This window comes from Physella acuta, unplaced genomic scaffold (assembly GCF_028476545.2).
Source record: "Physella acuta isolate Inbredline_101_S28 unplaced genomic scaffold, ASM2847654v3 ptg001460l, whole genome shotgun sequence".
NCBI classification, from domain to species: Eukaryota; Metazoa; Mollusca; class Gastropoda; family Physidae; genus Physella; species Physella acuta.
Window position 1 is genome coordinate 137,303 of NW_026732975.1, and position 18,517 is coordinate 155,819.

The following is an 18,517-nucleotide window of genomic DNA, read 5'->3' on the forward strand; positions in this document are numbered from 1 at the left end:
GAAAGAAAAAAATACACGAAATACGAAACGGAAGTACTCTGTTATGATGATGTCTCCCCCCTCTGGACTGTTTTAATATCTACATATAATAAAGTGAAAGTGTGTTTTAATTCTGATTTAATTTACTTTTCAACCCTCTAGTAGCAAGAGAAACTCAGTTTTATGTCTCAACAAGCAACATAGCCATTTTGTAACAGTGCATATGATGATGATCTCAAATAAAATCTTAGCTCAAAATAATTTTTTAGCTGTTGTTCTCTCACTCGTAATTAATAATTATTCGTAATGAACTCGTAATGAAATTGGGGCTATATCTTTTATTATTAAAATTAAAATATTATTATTAATCCATGTTGTGATGATCAAAATTAATAACCAATGTACTTACTTCATAGATCAAGATTTAGTTCTAAACAACATAGTCTTTGTCATAGAATTAGTTCTAGTACTAGTAGGCAGTAGAGTTGATAGAGGCATGGCATAATTCCAAATGTATTATTAGTAGGCCTAGGCCTACTAATAATTATTTTATTGTTGGCCTAACAGTTGAGCATTGTTTACCTAATTTTAAATTTGAATTTGTTTCTTGGCTTATGCCTAAATTGTATTTAATAAGTTAGTTTTTAAAGATATCTATATATATTATATATAATTCTCTTCTGGGAGTCGTTAGAAAACAAGCTGCAAGCGCGCCTTGCAGTCCCCTCTCTTCCTCTATTGCTACCACCCCCACCCCCCTCACATGGTCTGGAGAGCTGTTGTTCACGCTAAATGTTTACAAGCCGGGTTTGGTGACGGCTATTAGGGGCAGATAATTTAGTTTGAAACGATTTTAAACTTAGAGGAGGTAACTAAGAGCAGGCTGCTTTCACGGGGGGGGGGGAAGGGGGTATAGTGTTATAAAGCAAATATTTTCAGTGGCAGCCTTGATACTGTTGAATTCACAAATTATGAATTACTGAAAAGTAGAAAATACAACAACTAAATAGCGGCGTATAATACACCGCGGGTCGGCTCGTAAATAATAATAGTAGAATTAATTAGTAGGCCTAATATTTTGCAATTATGCAGATTTTAGGACTATATAGGCCTATAGTATTATATAGGCCTAAGTAAATTCAAAATAATTGTATGATATTACACATTGTATTGATAAACCTACATTGCCTACAGTACACAACAGTACTATAGCAAGACTGAAAGGGATGATATTGGTAAAACCATATTTTATCAGAGGCTCAGTAACAATCAGTACAGTAGTAATAGTTTTCTAACATTATACCTCCACTACATCCTCCCCCACTTCTGGGCTTCTCCAAAATTTCTCAACTTCATCCATAATAATAATATTCATCAATCAATTAAAAAGATAGGCCTACATTAACTACATATTATCTATTCTATAGTATGATAATATCAATAGACCAAGAATCTATTAGCCGAACTGGATTAACATTCTTTCTTTAACATAATGAATAATTGGCTGTATAGTTATTTTTAGTGAGAATGCAAAAAGTGACAATGTCTGGGGATTTATAAAATATTTGGTATTAAAAAAGTGGTACACATTTTACTCATTACTAACAAATAGCTAGTCCTAAACCTTAACTCTTAAAATAGTATTTGTAATATGTCAGCCATAAAAAAATACAGTTTTTACATTCTATTATCGCAGCGGGATTAATACCCATTTTGTTTTATTTTTTTCATAAACAGTTTGCAAAGAGTAAAGTAGAAAGAAATTGTCAACATGGAGTTTGCAGAATTTATTAAGACACCTATGGTGAACAGTGTGATACTGCATCGCCCCTTCACACCTGATATGGAGGGGACCCTGTGTGTTACAGGCCATCACTTAATCATTTCATCTAGGTGTGAGAACCATGAAGAGCTATGGGTAAAAAAATTTAGTTAAATTTTCTACTATATGTTAATGTTATTTTTCATTCATTATCTAAATAAAGTATAGTATGAGGGGTTATCTGTGTTAAAATTATCATTTCTACTTCCATGTGTGTTAAACTTTTGGGTTTACTTAAGAATCTTGTTGGGCAGTATACAGAGTAGTTAAGGTTTGTAGTAGGTTTATTTGGGTTTACTTAAGAATCTTGTTGGGCAGTATACAGAGTAGTTAAGGTTTGTAGTAGGTTTATTTCTGTCAGTATTACTTATGCAAAATATATCCCTAAAAAGAGATCAACAGTTTTAAAATAAATTGTAATGTGTCTTGATTTTGGGTTACTGTCTGTCTATAGCTTCTACACAACAACATTGACAGTGTGGAGAAGAAATTAAGTGGAAGTGGTGGAATTCTTACTCTGAAATGCAAAGATTTCCTCATCCTGTATTTAGAAATACCTTCAGCTGAAGATTGCATCAATGTTGCGGCCTCTGTAGAAGCCTTGTCTAACATAGGTATGTAAAATTTTTAAAAATTCATGGTTATAATAAATATGTTGTATATTTTTAGTGTGTGATTGAATTGAATTTATTAGAAAACAGATAGTTTCAATAACTAATTCAAATACTAGTTTTTACTCATGTTATGTACAGCAATAAATCTAATTTTCAAAATTCAAAAGTATTTTACTCCCTCGTTATTTTAATTTACAGATGACATCACACTGCGCTATCCATTTTTCTTTCGACCCATGTTTGAGGTCCTGGAAAATGGGTGGCAGGCTTTTAGCCCTGAAACAGAGTTTAACAGATTTAAAGAATGCTCAGAAGACTGGAGGCTTTCATATGTGAACAAAGATTATAAGGTCAGTATCTTTATCCTACATGCTGTGAGACATCATACTTTGGTAACTTGTTATTCTTTTTTTTTTTGTAAATAATTTAGTATCAAGGTAGGCCTACTGGTATAAAGCAATGTTATGCAAGTAAAACCACTGTTAGCAATAGCAAACATTAAGCTAGTTAAATTATATAGCTATAGTATTCATCTTCTCCTCTGGTACTCCAAACTACACAAACTATGGTTGCTATAGGTAACCTATCGCACTGTTATTACTGTTAATATTGTAAGGATGGAATCTTTAGGCCTATAGAACATGTTGTGAATCTAACTACTATTTTCAAATTGATTTAGATTTCATTCATGCTATTAAACTCATTAAAGATAAAGAGGATTACCAACACAATCTTTTAGTTGTAGTTTTTTTTGTTTTTTTTGTTATTAAACAGTATATAATTTTATGTTACAAGTACTTGTTCTAATAATTATAAAGAAATGTACATCGATATCCAAACTACCCACAGGCTGTCTGTATGTAGATATTGTAATGCTGCCAAATCTAAAATATTTTATTATTTTATAGAGATGTCCAACCTACCCACTAGCTGTCTTTGTGTGGATATTGTTAAAAATAAATCTAAAATAATTGTTTATTATTAAATAGATATGTCCAACCTACCCACAAGCTGTGTTTGTACCTAAGAATGTTGATGATGAAACCATCATTAAGGCTGCCACATTTAGACAGGGTGGAAGATTTCCAGTGTTAAGCTACTACCACAAAGATTCTAAGGTAAATTTTTACACCAGTCCCTGTCTGGCTGCTATTTATCATTTAGAAGCTCTTGATTTTTTAAATTTTAATTATGGTAGTTTTAAAGTGTAAATCTTTTATAACATGGGAAATGTGAATAAAAAATGTGTGGCCTATTTTTCAGACAGTATTGCTGCGAAGTAGCCAACCATTAACTGGCCCAAATGGAAAAAGATGCAAAGAAGATGAGAGGCTTGTTAATTCTGTGATGGGGATGGGTAAAAGAGGATTTATTGTGGATACAAGGGCGCAGAATGTTGCCAAAATGGCACAGAGTAAAGGTAATCAACATAGTGCAGTTAGAATTGATCTGACATTACATACTATATCAATGAGGAGTTCAGAGCACCTGTACTGTCTATTAGACCCAAGTGTCGTCCTGTAGAATGTTTTTAAAATAATTGCATGTTTTTATTTTAGGTGGAGGCTACGAACTAGAGGCCCACTACCCACAGTGGAGAAGGATACACCAGCCGGTAGAGAGACGTCAGTCCTTTCATGACTCTCTGATTAAAATGATTGAAGGTAAGGTTTTATTCAAGACCTTACATTATTTGGGGTAGATGAAGTAGAATTTATTTGTTTCCTGTGTGGTACTATCAAGATTCAAACTCAGCCACCATTAACTTTATGAATAATGCCAAGAACTCACCAGAGATGAGTAGACTTGAGCCAAGAACCCAAATCAACCCTTTCCAGCTAGCAAATAACCATTCTATCACCTGACCATTACCCACCACAATTTTCAATACTTGTCATTTAAAAAACTTAAACAAAGAATCAAATAAAACGAATTTTATTTTGTTTACATTGAAATCAGCATGTAATGACAATGGGAGCAGCATGGACAAGTTGTCTAAATTTTGAAAATTAAAACAAAGAATCAAATAAAACGAATTTTATTTTGTTTACATTGAAATCAGCATGTAATGACAATGGGAGCAGCATGGACAAGTTGTCTAAATTTTGAAAATTAAAACAAAGAATCAAATAAAACGAATTTTATTTTGTTTACATTGAAATCAGCATGTAATGACAGTGGGAGCAGCATGGACAAGTTGTCTAAATTTTGAAAATTAAAACAAAGAATCAAATAAAACAAATTTTATTTTGTTTACATTGAAATCAGCATGTAATGACAGTGGGAGCAGCATGGACAAGTTGTCTAAATTTTGAAAATTAAAACAAAGAATCAAATAAAACAAATTTTATTTTGTTTACATTGAAATCAGCATGTAATGACAGTGGGAGCAGCATGGACAAGTGGTTGTCTAAACTAGAGTCCAGCAATTGGCTGACCCATGTGAAGGACATCATCACATCTTCTTGTGTGGTTGCCCAAAGTATGGACAAGGAAGGTTGGTTTTTGTTTACATTTCTATTGTTACACTGTTGATTTTCCTCAAAAACAGCACAGTGAAATATTTTGTTTGTTAATTTTTCAGAAATAATGTTTGCTAAATATGTTTTGAAGATTTTTTTTTAATAATGCTTGTATTTAAAAAAAAAAAATTTAACATATAAATATAATTAAGTACAGTTTTTTAAGCATGTATTTTGCATGCAAATTATTTCAAAATCAAACAATATCCAGGTGTGTCAGTGTTGGTTCATGGCTCAGAAGGACTGGACACAACTCTCCTAGTCTCATCTTTGTCGCAGGTCATTCTTGATCATGACTGCCGCACTGTCACTGGGTAAGAAAAACTATTACCTTATCACTGAGTTTTATTGAATAATATTGCTAAGCGTCTATATCTTTTTAGTACTTCTCTCTTTATAAATAATCAAATAAAAATATTATAAATTTGTGCCAGAAATAATTGTAAGGAATGAATGAATCCAGTTAATCAAGTGATATTATAAAATAAGTTAGAAATTGTGTTATTAAATCATGAAGTGAAGCTCTAAATAACCTAGACTTCATAAATTTGTATTGAACAAAACCAGATTTGAAGCTTTGATTGAGAGAGACTCTGAATAACCTGGACTTTATAAATTTGTATTGAACAAAACCAGATTTGAAGCCTTGATTGAGAGAGACTCTAAATAACCTAGCCTTTATAAATTTGTATTGAACACAACCAGATTTGAAGCTTTGATTGAGAGAGACTCTAAATAACCTAGACTTTATAAATTTGTATTGACCAAAACCAGATTTGAAGCTTTGATTGAGAGAGACTCTGAATAACCTAGACTTTATAAATTTGTATTGAACAAAACCAGATTTGAAGCCTTGATTGAGAGAGAATGGATTCAGGCTGGCCACCCATTCCGTACCCGCTGTAATAAATCAGCCTATGCCATCACCAAACAAAGACAAGAGTCCCCAGTGTTTCTGCTTTTCATTGACTGTGTCTGGCAGGTACGTGCAAGTGTTTCTGTTAAACTTTTGTCTTTGTCCTCTCCAGATGCTTTTTTTTTGTTTATAACTTTTTACATGATTCTACATAAGAGATGTAACTAGAGTATGATGAAGTTTCGAATCTGGGTTTAAGTCTGTAGAAAGTCCCTGAGTTGACCCAGCTCTATGAGCGCTAACCTCATGTTAGTGAAAGTAAAGGCGGCTGGGCTAGAGCTGACCATACTATCGCAGAAACAGGGGAACTCTACTACAATTGCCCCATGGACCATCAGGTCCAAAAGGGAACTTTAACTTTAAAACTTTAATGATGTGGGTAGTTCACACTGGAACCACTTTTGTAATGTTAATATATGCTTGTGTATGTAAATGTGACTACATTTTTTTTGCATGCTATATGGTGTGATGCGCTTATTTGCTGGAGTTTAGTTATAAAGCACATTACATGGAAAATCTTTGCCCACATGGATTTTTGGTTTATTCAGTAATAAAAGAAAATATTGCATTTCAGATTTGGCAACAATTTCCCTGCTCATTTGAATTTAGTGAAAAGTTTCTGGTGATTTTGTTTCAACATGCCTATTCCTCCAACTTTGGTATGTATGTTTTTCTCTTCACATTTTTGAACACTTACAGGCTAATGTATCTCATTTTAAAAAGGTATGGATAATGTCATTCTATAAAAAATTTGCATTAAAAAATTCCAGTGAACACAGCATATTCTGATTAAGAGGAAGAAAATGTGGACTGGTATAATAAAAAAACTGTGAGGAAAATTAAAATGCTACAGTTTGTAGTTATAATGCTGTTGCTAAACTTTATAAGTAGACATGCGCACTTTGTTAAGCTAGGCCATGCAATCTTATCTTGAGATTCACAGTTTTGTCAGAATACTTTTTGCTGTAATGATATTATTTTTTCATTTTTCAAACAGAATTTCCTAACACAATTTTTTTATATTAATTTATTTTCAAAGAAAATCTAATTATATTTCAACCAAAATCTATTGATATTTTAACTTTTTCATCCCATTTAGGCACATTCCTTTGTAACAATGAAGCAGAGAGGCATCAGTGTAAATTGGAACATAGAACAGTTTCTTTGTGGTGTGTTTTTTTATATACCTGGTTCACTTAAAATAGGTAGAATTGCATTTCTAATGTGGCCGTTTGTATACTTTCTATTAACTTCATGGGTAGTAGAAAATTAAACAGTATAACCTAGTAGGAAAGGTAATTGACATTGACTCTTCATTAAACTTTGGTATAACAATAGGAATACAGTGATGCTGTTGCTATCAATAAAACATGAAATTCTACAATTTATTTTAGACAAAATCTGTTGACTCAATTGTGTTTTATTTTAACAGGTCCTTTTTGAACCGACCAGAAATTCTTCAGGATTACATGAACCCAATGTATGAGCCCAACCCTTCTGTTATTTGGCCCTCAGTTGCACCACAAAGTTTGGTAAGTTTTTGTTTAATTTCATGACTATTTATTCATTCCCACTCACCCTGACCTTGTTCAGGCATAATTGCAATTCAGTAGCAGATTTTTTAGGTAAAGTTACCCTTAGAGGCCAATAAAGAGTTGTTTTTTGTAGATTTTAATAGCAAACCAATCCCTAAGACACAGGTCTTAAAATACTATTTAAAATACTATTCTTTTCCTTAAAATTTGTTAAATTACTGCTTGCTATCACATGATGAAATAGGATGTACTTGATGTAACAGGAAAGCAACCTCAAAATATTGACAAACTGTATATTCTTATCACAAAATCACGATTGCTTCATCTTTATTAAACTACATTTGATTAGTATTGTTTATTGTTCATTCTCTATACAACATCCTTTAAATTTCTTGTAGTGTTGTTATTTTCTACTTTATGTAGCAAAAGCAAACTTTTTAAATTTAACGAACAATATTCATACCACAAAATCATGTTCAAATTTTATAATTTTATTCTCTTCATGGTTAAATCCTGCTTATTTTCACTTCTGATAAAAGATGCATATATTGACAAGCAATATAAAGTCTCTTATTGATATGAACTGCATCAGTTATTATTTTTTCTCTCCAGAATGTTTGGACTGGCTTGTATCTACGCGGTGTCATCAACCAGGCCCCACAGGAAGAGGCGTGGCAAGAAATCTACAAGATTAGAGAGTATGATAAAGAACTCAGGTCAAAGGTGAACAAGCTCCGCCTTCAGCTAGCCTCCCTAGAAAAAGAAGCTATAGCCAACGGAGTGGTGACCCCACCTCATGACGCTGGCATTGGAGCTGCTGTTGGTACTAATTAGTAAACATGAGTATACGATAGTTCAAAGATACTTTTTAAAATTAAGGTACTAATTAGTATACATTAGCAAAAAAGATACTTTTTTTAAAATGCTGGACAGTTTAATCTCATTTGTCATGCAGTGCTGTGATTTTAAACTTTTTGTGTGGCTAATTTCAGGAAGTAAACCAACTGAATGTCACCATTTAACAATAATTTAAAATTGTACATTTTTTAAAATATTGTTTTGGTGAAATTGGTAATTTTAATTAATTTTCATAAATTATAAAATTTTGTTTACACTCTTCTTGCCATACTGGGTAAATAGATTTGAATTTTTAAAAAATGTTTTGTAATATTACAAACATAGTAGAACCTCATTTACCCTGATTCTGGATTGTTCCATTTTCATACAGATCAAATGTCAAAAAATGGAATAAATTTTAGAGCTACTATATTTTTTAGATGATTGATTACAGGATTGACTTAATATTTCAAAATTAACGGGGGTTTTTAAGTTTGTGTTTTTCAGAACTTTACTTGTCCTACTTATATAACTTAATTTCTTTTAAGTGCTAAGCATTCTAACATTTTTCATTATCTCATGTCAATCTTGGTTCATGCCAGGTGCTCTTGGTTTAGTTACCTCAGTTAAATGTTGTTCTTACTATTTTTCTATAAGTGCACCATTATAAATTGTTTATTTATATTTATTTATGTACAAAATGACATTCCACTTAGTAAATAATTTTTCACCAACTCATTTGACATGGTCCTGAATGTCTTTGTGTTTTTGTTTGCTCATATATGATATTGTTGTTTTTTTTTAAAAGCTGGCTCTCCCATAAACAATGTAATCAACTTAAAAAGGTTATTAAATTAAAATTAATTTGATAATAATTATTAGAACTATCAGATTTACCTAATTTTATGAATATCAGCAACAAAAATAAAACAAAAAGTAGTTATATTTATTAAGTAATTTGAAATTACCTTTGATAGTGTGTCCAATTTCCTGTTGTATTGTGGTATTTATTGGTCATTTGGGGCATTAGATAAATAGATGAAGGGTGTTTTTTAATTTCCGAAACAGATAATAACCAATCTGTTTGCAGTTATAGAAAATATTCTTTTTACAATTTGTATTGTAGATCTATTTGTTTTAAATTACATGATACTATTACAGAACCAACATTAAAGATGTATTTTGTAGTTTTACCTCTGAGTTATTGAGGAACTACTTTATTTTTGGTAAACAGTACAAATATAATTGTTCAAAATGCTAATTAATTCAAATTTAATGAGCAGAAACAAGTCTTTGGAAGTCTTATTTTTATGAATTAATAAACAAAACATTTGTAGAAAATATTGTGATTCATGTTCTGTGATGATATTTAACAATGTTTTTAAATAATTTATTAGATTCATTTAAAAAGTTGAATTCTATAATACAATTTCTTATGGACTTTTTTTTTTATTTTCCTGATCATTTTCAGTGCACAGTTTAATTTTATTATAATTATAATACTCTTTTTTTAATGTTTTTGTGGGACATTCTGTAAAAGTAATTTATGTTATGCCTAGTGTCCCATAAACTGTAATAATTGTTGTACCAAATTTTCTTTCCTATTCTTTTTACGTTGATAGTTTTGGGTTCTGAAGTAATCTGTGCCCAATGATAAATCATTTTACAAAATAGGTATTTATTTCATTTAAAATGTGTCAGTTTAAAATATTTTTAATAACTTAATATTGTTTTGTGGTTTATTTAATATTGTAATATTATACTTGTTAACTGTTGTTTTTATTTTATTTTTTTATTATCTTGTAATGCCTCATTATGTGATTAAAAAGGTTTTATTTTCTAAGCCTTTGCAACATTTTAAATAACCAACCTATACTAGAACCTTGTTGTAAATATTTTTAAAAAAAATTGATTCTGAATTATATGGTTCAGTTTGTAAAACACCTAGCACATTATGGCATAGGGACATCATGGCCTAAGCAGTAGAGCGCTAGGCTGCTAACCTGGAAGTCATGAGTTCAAATCTGGGCCCAAGTCAGTTGACCATCTCTTGAGTCCACCCAGCTCTGAAAATTAAGGCGACTGGGCAAAGTGCTGACCACACCTTCACTTCATACATCGAGGTCAAGAAACATGAACTCTACTTCATCTGCCCAATGGATCGCTAGGTTTTATTACTTTTACATTACTACATTTGTGGTCTCAATCTGTCATGCATCACTAAAACAATTGCAAATTCTGACCATGTCCTTTCACTTTCCTGTATATTTTTTATATGTACACTCAATCTTATCTGTTTTACATTTTTATGTTATAAATAAAAAAAAAATGTAAGTATTTTTTTTTCTCTTCTTGTGTATTAATGTGATCATTTTGAAGATGTCAACTTAAAACAAAAAGAACTAACAAAACCTTGTTTTCACTTTGTGTATTTTTCTGAAAAAAAAAAAAATTATGTGTTCAACTGTTGTATAAAAAAATACCTATAAAAAAACAACTTTAAAGCAAATACTTTTAATTATCTTTTAATCATTATATGTATCATTCTAGATAGTTTATCATATAAAGTATAGACCCAGATAATTCCCATATATTTTACCCACATCTCCAACTAATTCTTATCAAAGTCAATCTCCAATCAGAAAGATACCCTTCTGTCAGTAGAATTAAGTCGTACCAAAACCTGTAATATCAAATCATGTTCCCTAGTTTCAGGTGTTAGAATATATTCTAAATTTCTAAATCCCTACTAAATTACTTTTTGTATAATATTTTAGATAGTGACAGTAGATCTTGATGACCTTACCAGCTTTCATTTTTCTGACCCTGAAAAGGTCAAAGCCTACACTGTGTGCAATAATGGATACATTTGGTTTTCTTCATTAAAAATGTCATTTTTTTTTAATCCGCATGATGTGTAAGGTGGGGTTTTTAATGTTGTGTACATATTTTTTTTTAATGTTATTAGTGACACAGTTATAATGTAGTTTAATCATTGAACATTGGTGTTTTTATTTTCAAGCAAAAAAAATAATAAAATAAATGAATTTAAAAATAAGGTCAGACATGATGTGTTTGTATTTTGTTATCACTTTGATGTTGTTAACTCAATCCTTCCCATGAGCCGCGAGATGCGGCTTGAGCCAGCTTCACCGTAGGCCCGCGAGCCGCAAGGTACGGCTCGACACCGCTAGTGTTTGTTTCTTTAACACGTCATTTAACATGTGAAAAACCTACATTCTTTAACATAACTCACAATTATCTTCATTTACTTCTATAGAAATTTCATTTCTGTTCATTTTGATGTGTAATACATAAATCTGGTTAGAAAAACATAGGAGCTATAATTGTTTAAGTAGGTGAGGGCTGTGTAAAAAAATTGGGTCACGGAAATAATGAGGTCTGGAGGTGGAAACGCCTCTGGTATAGATGTCCAGAGACAAGACGAATGGCGCTCATTTGTTGATGTCATTTGTGCGTTGAGAGATCATCATGGTGATGATTGTTACAACTTTGATATTTTAAAGTAACGTTTATTTTGTTACCACTTTGGTGTCGTAAATTGACAATATTTTAGAGAATGACGGCTATGAACGGCATAGGCCGTTATTGTGTAGAGCGACATCGTCACACCTAGGTGTATGCTGGTAGGAATAGACGACCTGCGATGACTGGAGAGGGGAGAATGCGAGCCGGCCCCTTCTCCACTCCTTCCACCGACCGAAACAGTGATGTAAATTTGGGAAAACATAAAGACAGCCGAGCGTAGACCAAAGCGGGTTGGAGCGACAGAGTTGGAACAGTGCTGGGTTGGATGTGACAAAGTAGTTCAGTGATCAATCAATCAAGCCTCAACGCCCTCAACCCCTAGTGGTCGTAGAATCATCACAGATGATATTCTCATGATTTTGTCACGTTTCTCGGTCTTCTGCTGATTTGAGTAATTCTACAAGGTGCAGCACAGTCCACTCCTTGGTGTCCCCCATCCAATGTCGTCTTTGCCTTCCTCGTCTTCTCCCTCCTGGCACCGTGCCCTGCATTATTGTTTTTTTATATGCCGTTGCCTTGTGTGACACGCCCCTACCATCCCAGTTGCTTTGCTTTAAACTTTACTTAGCAGATTCTCAAAGGGATCATTCACATTGTTGATCATTTAATTTATGTGATCTCTGTACGAGATCTCTAGGAATCTGCCTAAACATTTCATCTCCAGGTCCTGTATCAGTCTCTGTATATCTGCATTGAGGCTGAGGTAGTCGGATCATACTTAAAGTAGTAAACCTCCACCAAACTTTGGCCGTTTACCCTCACGTCTGCCTCTATACATTTTGGGTTGTTTGTTGGTCATGACCTTCGTATTCTCGGAATTAATTTTCATGTCATAAATGTTGTCAATGTTATGTCCAGTCAGTGGCGTAGCGAAGGGGGGGGGGGGTGCGGACCGCACCAGGTGACACCATTTAGGGGGGGGGGGGTGACACCAAGGCAAAAAGTAGCAAAATATATAGAGAAAAATGATAATTCAACTTAATTAAGTGATTAATTCGACTGTTAAATCGTCTTTTAAGAGGTGCAAATCGAAAGTTTGAGGGGGGGGGGGTGCAATTCGAAAATTGAAAGTTTTGTCCCCGGGAAGGGTCGCTACGCCTCTGGGGGGGGGGGGGGGGGGGGTGACACCATTAAGTGCCGCACCGGGTGACACCCGACCTCGCTACGCCACTGTGTCCAGTCAGTCTACTAATTCTATCAACTCGCCTTCACTGTGCTGTGGCACCTATGATAATAAACGATCCACAATGTTGACTGAGACAACATGATCTTTCAAGGCGTCAGTCATAATCAGTGATACAAATTTATGAAACTGTAAAGTCTCACGCTTATTATAACAATAGGCATTCTTGGGAAACAACGCCAGAGAATAAAGGCGTAGACGACTGCCAATTATCTGACTGCTTAATTACATACGATCCTTGTTTTTGTGACAGTAGTCACATAAACTGGCAGGTTCTTTTGCAGGGTATATGGCATTGGCATCTGTAAATTTAAATGCACGGAAACATACCATGACCGGATTCCCCCCCCCCCCCTACACTGGCATATCGACACCGCTAGTCTCAACTTACCTTTTATAGTGAGCATCTATAATTGCATTTGAGACATTTCTTTTGTATGGCATTACTGTGGAGCCTCCCGGAAGAAAGTCTACCGCCCCCGAACGAAAAGGAATTTAAATAGAAAATATATACTTTTAACAGTGTCCGCCTCCGAAAATTTCAAGTGCCCCCCCCCCCCCCCGGAGAAAAAAGTAAAAAAGTCTGGAAGAAACACTGTGCATAAGACGCATGTGAGATCTAAATCAGTTGCTTAAACTGCCATATACAAGTCATAGTGAACAAACGTGAAAACGATTTATGTCAGAAGCTATTCCAGCGTTCAGGGTGAACAATTAATTTTGCCCCCTCCACCAACTTATAAAAATAATTTTGCCGTTGGCAAAAATGTGCTCCCACCAAATTTGGAAAGATGGGGACAGTTTCTTCACAATTTTTTAAATTTTAAATTAAAAGCTCACTATGAGTTGCTTTACAACAAGGGGAGTAAAGAAAATAGTCTGCTTAATGACGTCAATGACCTATTTAACTGTTTTCTATATTGTTAATAACTGTATGCCATTAAATTTTAAATAATTGTTTTTCGACACCGTTTAGCGCCCTCTTTTGGTCGGCGAACGGGATCTCCTCCAACCCTATTGGTTAAGTTATATAAATTTTAATATTACGTGCAAACATGACATGTACACATGACCCGTTGATATCGATTTCAGCCGGCTTTTCTTTCTGGATTTTCTTCCATAGGCTTTGTCCCAAAAAAAAAAAAAAAAAAACAATCGTGTTTTAGCAACCATGAGCTTTATCAACCAGACCCCTAGCTTCAAAGAATGATTTAACTGTTTTCTACATCAACTGTGTGACACTAACATTTTTTAAAAATCGTTAAGGAACGGCGACTGGCATAGATTTAAAAATATTTAATGGGCCTTTTGAATAATTTCGAATTAGGTAGGAAAAGTCTATGTAATCATACTAAATTTTTAAAAAATTATTTTAAAAAATATGGCAAGCGATAAAATTATAGCTACAATTTTAAAAATTAAAGTCGATTAGGAACCATCGATTACACTCATTTTCATATTTTTGTGTTGAACAGAAGCCGTTAAAAATAATTTTGAATAATTGTACTAATTTACATATTTTATAAAACCGCCCTCAACCCCACCTTGAACTGAACTGAACTGGCCAGGGAGAGGTAAACGATGCAAGTCATAACATTTGTTATCCATGATAAATACGGACAAGGTAATCAAAATAAACAAAATGGCGAACAAGGGAAGATTTTCAGTTCGATTCAAGCTTTAAAAATTCGTTTGTATCCCCTTTCATTACAGTTGGCTTATTTTTTTATGACTGTTATGCTCAGATTATTAAGATCTAACATTATTAACATTATTCTTATTAATTGTTAATCTACCTTTTTTTTAAAAGTGTTTTTAACGCAAGTTTCATAATTTTTGTTAGGCCTGCTCTTCTACGCCATGATTCTAGATCTAGATCTCTAGATCTAGATCTATCTATTCTATAGTATGCTACGGCTTTTTAATATGTTTAATAAATTATTAAATATAAAAATACTAGTCTAGACTAGAGAGTCTACTAGATCTAGTAAGTCTAGATCTATTATAATATTATTATTATTAGATAGATAATTAGATATTAGACGGTTTTTAACGCAAGTTTCATAATTTTTGTTAGGCCTGCTCTTCTACGCCATGATACTAAGATTCTATATCTAGATCTAGATCTAGAGATCTAGATCTATCTATAGTATGCTACGGCTTTTTAATAATAATATGTTTAATAAATTATTAAATATAAAAATACTAGTCTAGACTAGAGAGTCTACTAGATCTAGATCTAGTAAGTCTAGATCTATTCTAATATTATTATTAATAATAGATAATAGATATCTAGATTATTAGTAGTTAGTTAGCTAAGCCTTAGCGTAAGGGGACGATATTTCGAGTCGTCCCTTTGAATCCCGGACAGATCGTCCCCCCGGCGTGGCCTCAATCAGCCAACCGGCGGGCTCGTTGCATTGAGTTAAATATAAACTCAAAACAATAATATAAACAATCTCCTTTTAGGTCGGTCAGGCCACATACCAGGCACGCACAGTGTTGTGTGTCGTGCCTTAACCAAAATAAACTATCTCCCTTCATTATCATTAGATATATTTCATTAGTTAATTAATTAATTAATTTGCTAATTTATAAAATTATGTATGATGCTATAGCAGTAGGTAAGTTACGGTAAGTATAATTTTTTTAACTATGTGTTTGTACTATAAAGAAACACCTTCGTTGTTTGAATACCACCCCCTCCCCTTCTTGAACTCAAAGTTAAACTTTTAACCCCGTTCGTAGAGACATGCGGTATGTTGTAAGGCGGCGGGTGGGTAGGGTATATACTCGTTGAAGAAAAAATCCAACGTGGTGCGTGTTATTGGCCTTGGGCCTTCGGTGACGTTGTTGGCGTTTGCTGTGAGGGGGAGAGGGGTGTGTTATATCCGTTTAAAAAAATCGCAACATGGTATTGGCCTATGATGACGTCGGCGCAAGCGGGGAGGGGGGGGGGGAGACACTTTTTTTTTTAAAACCAAGAACTAGGCGTTTAAAGGCTGTAATGAAAATCAAGGACTGGTTTAGCCATGATGTCGAATTTAACGAGTGATGCTTGCTGGGTCTATCATACGATTGCTTGGCGATGGGAGTCTCGTCAAGCTCAGTTTACATTATTAACAGTGAACTATTGGGATGCTGTCATACACAAAGTAAAAGCTACCGAATGTAGCACTTAAAACATCGAGTGCATCCCGCTCATTATAAATTTGAAATACAAGTTATGGATTGCCCAAAAACTTGAAGGACTATCAGAATATATGCATTGTATTATAACATTAATCATTACGATATAACTAAAATGTGTATCCAAATATTTTTAGGCTAACAGGATCTGCATTTAAATAAACAAGACCTATTAGGCTACTTTTGCATGGTAGCACAACTACATTTTTAGATTTCATAATGAGTAGCCTAGTCGTGCATTAAAGGGCTGTACTCAATAACAATGAAAAAAATGAAATGCCGGCTTCAAACTTCAAGCTATGATTTCCCCGTATTCTTCTACTAGAAATATAGCTCCGTTGTTCTAATGACCTCACCCTCCTCCTCTCACCTAGTTCAATTTAAAGTTACACTTTCAACCCCGTTAGGATGCGTGAGCTACTGATGACCTAACTATTGAAAAAAAAACTATTCTGGCGTTAAATTGCCCTCCCCTACTCGCAGCACTTTGGGGCCATACACATCAGGAAGGTCTAGGTCGGTGTTGTATCTCGTGCAAATTTACTCACAACACGACTACACACTATGGTTGTATCCAGGACTAAAGCTGCGACACTCGCATAGAGTTGGATTTATTCGTTAGATCATTGTGCTTCAAATTCTGTTTCAATATTGGATTAGATGGATATAATGTTGGAATTCAGTTAGTTTGTTATATTATATTTATCTAAATGTCGTGTACCATCAGAAACTAAATTGGTTGACAAGACACATGTGTAGGCTAAAGAATGACCTCTAGATCGAGCCAAAGATGGCTGGTTAAGGTTGACAAACTGTGGTTTTCAAATTTCATGGTGATGCTTTTCTAAAGGATTTTATTTTGTGCTTTCTTTGGGATTATTTTGTGTGATGTGATTATTCAGAAGTAATTTGTAAGTAGAAGCTTTTCACATCCAACCATTTTAACAGTTTGCGATTGATCTGCGGCTGGGCTGATTAATTTACATTTAGCAAAACTACACACTACACGGCGCCCTCAGGCCGTTGTTTCAGCATGCCCTACTAGTCAATTATAGACAAGTTTAGAATCAATACATAGAGCCAACACACCGATTTTTATTTAATAATCTTCAAGAGCCATTCCTCTAGGGTCGTTATTTTCACGAAATTGTCGTTTTCCATTTTGTTGTCAAGAAACTGGTATTTAGTTCACGAGAACGTATGAAAACCACTCATGCGTGACCGAAATCGTCGATTGGGTGCCTTCACGTGGTTTGACACGTGTTGACCTAGGCCATTGTTTACATCCAAAAATCACCCAAAACGGCCTTTTTTCGAAAAATTTGTTTGAAAAAATGGCTAAGTCCAGTTTGAAAAAGTGTCATTTTCGGGCCCATTTTAAAAAACGTAAAAAAATCCGAACTACACGTAGAAAAAAATGGCTTTTTCGGCCCTTTTTAGCTCCAAAAACGCGTCGCGTGACGTCACCGTGACGTCAGCCGCCAACCAAAACGCGGAGAAAGCGCGCGTTTGATTGGTTGGCGGCTGACACTATGAAATCCTCTAAGGACGATTCGAATGGTATACCGCGTAAGGAACTTAAATATATTAAATAATACTAAATACTACTTAATACTATATTATAGGGGAGGCCCTAGGCCTAAGTATTAAATTTATTAAGTTGATCTAGACCTAGATCCAGACTAGATTGACTAGAAAGATTATCTGTTAAAAAATATATCTAGATAGATCTAGATCTATATAGTATATAGAGTATATAGGCTATTCAATAAAATCAATAAGTATTTAGTATAAATATTCTATAGGCCTAATGATTGTACTAATAAATAGTAGAATCTAGAACTGTAATAGATAGTATCGTATCTAGAATCTAGTATCTGAATCTAAGTATAGTAGTGATACTAATTTAATTTACTAATAGTAGGCCCAATAGAAATAAAGTAGACCGTCTGACTAGTGTGGTGGATTTAGACTAGATCTAGATATAGTTTTAAGTTTTAGTATTGCTATACTAGCGTCTATCTTATACTCTATATTTCAGTTAATTATAATAATAGATAAATTAAATTAGGCCCATATTTTATATTATTACAAAGTGTCGCTGGTATAGATAGTTTTAGACTTGTCGTATAGTAAATAGTAATTAGTAGGGCAGTATATACATGTAGTCTAATTAATGATTAGTCTAATTAGTTAGAGCCTACTTGTTTAAATATATTTACTATTTAGTAGTATTAATAAAGTATAGTTACTCTATTCAAAGTATAGTTATTAGGTATAATACACAACCTCATAATCGCAAAATCATGACATTAGTGACTCAGTTATTTAGTAGGCCAATAAGTTCTATATTAATTTAATTTTAATAGTT

The 18,517-nt window shown here is 33.5% G+C and overlaps 1 protein-coding gene across 1 annotated transcript; it reads left to right on the forward strand.

The window, feature by feature from the left end:
• Positions 1–33: 33 nt before the first annotated feature.
• Positions 34–10,258, forward strand: LOC131928081 (myotubularin-related protein 9). Its single transcript, XM_059283991.1, has 14 exons — positions 34–99; positions 1,717–1,897; positions 2,256–2,415; positions 2,614–2,765; positions 3,405–3,533; positions 3,679–3,835; positions 3,975–4,079; positions 4,787–4,912; positions 5,149–5,251; positions 5,781–5,919; positions 6,428–6,512; positions 6,953–7,022; positions 7,286–7,385; positions 8,001–10,258. The coding sequence occupies exons 2-14, from the start codon at positions 1,751–1,753 to the stop codon at positions 8,220–8,222; spliced, it is 1,695 nt and encodes a 564-aa protein (XP_059139974.1). The 5' UTR covers positions 34–99; positions 1,717–1,750; the 3' UTR covers positions 8,223–10,258.
• The last annotated feature ends 8,259 nt before the right edge of the window (positions 10,259–18,517 follow it).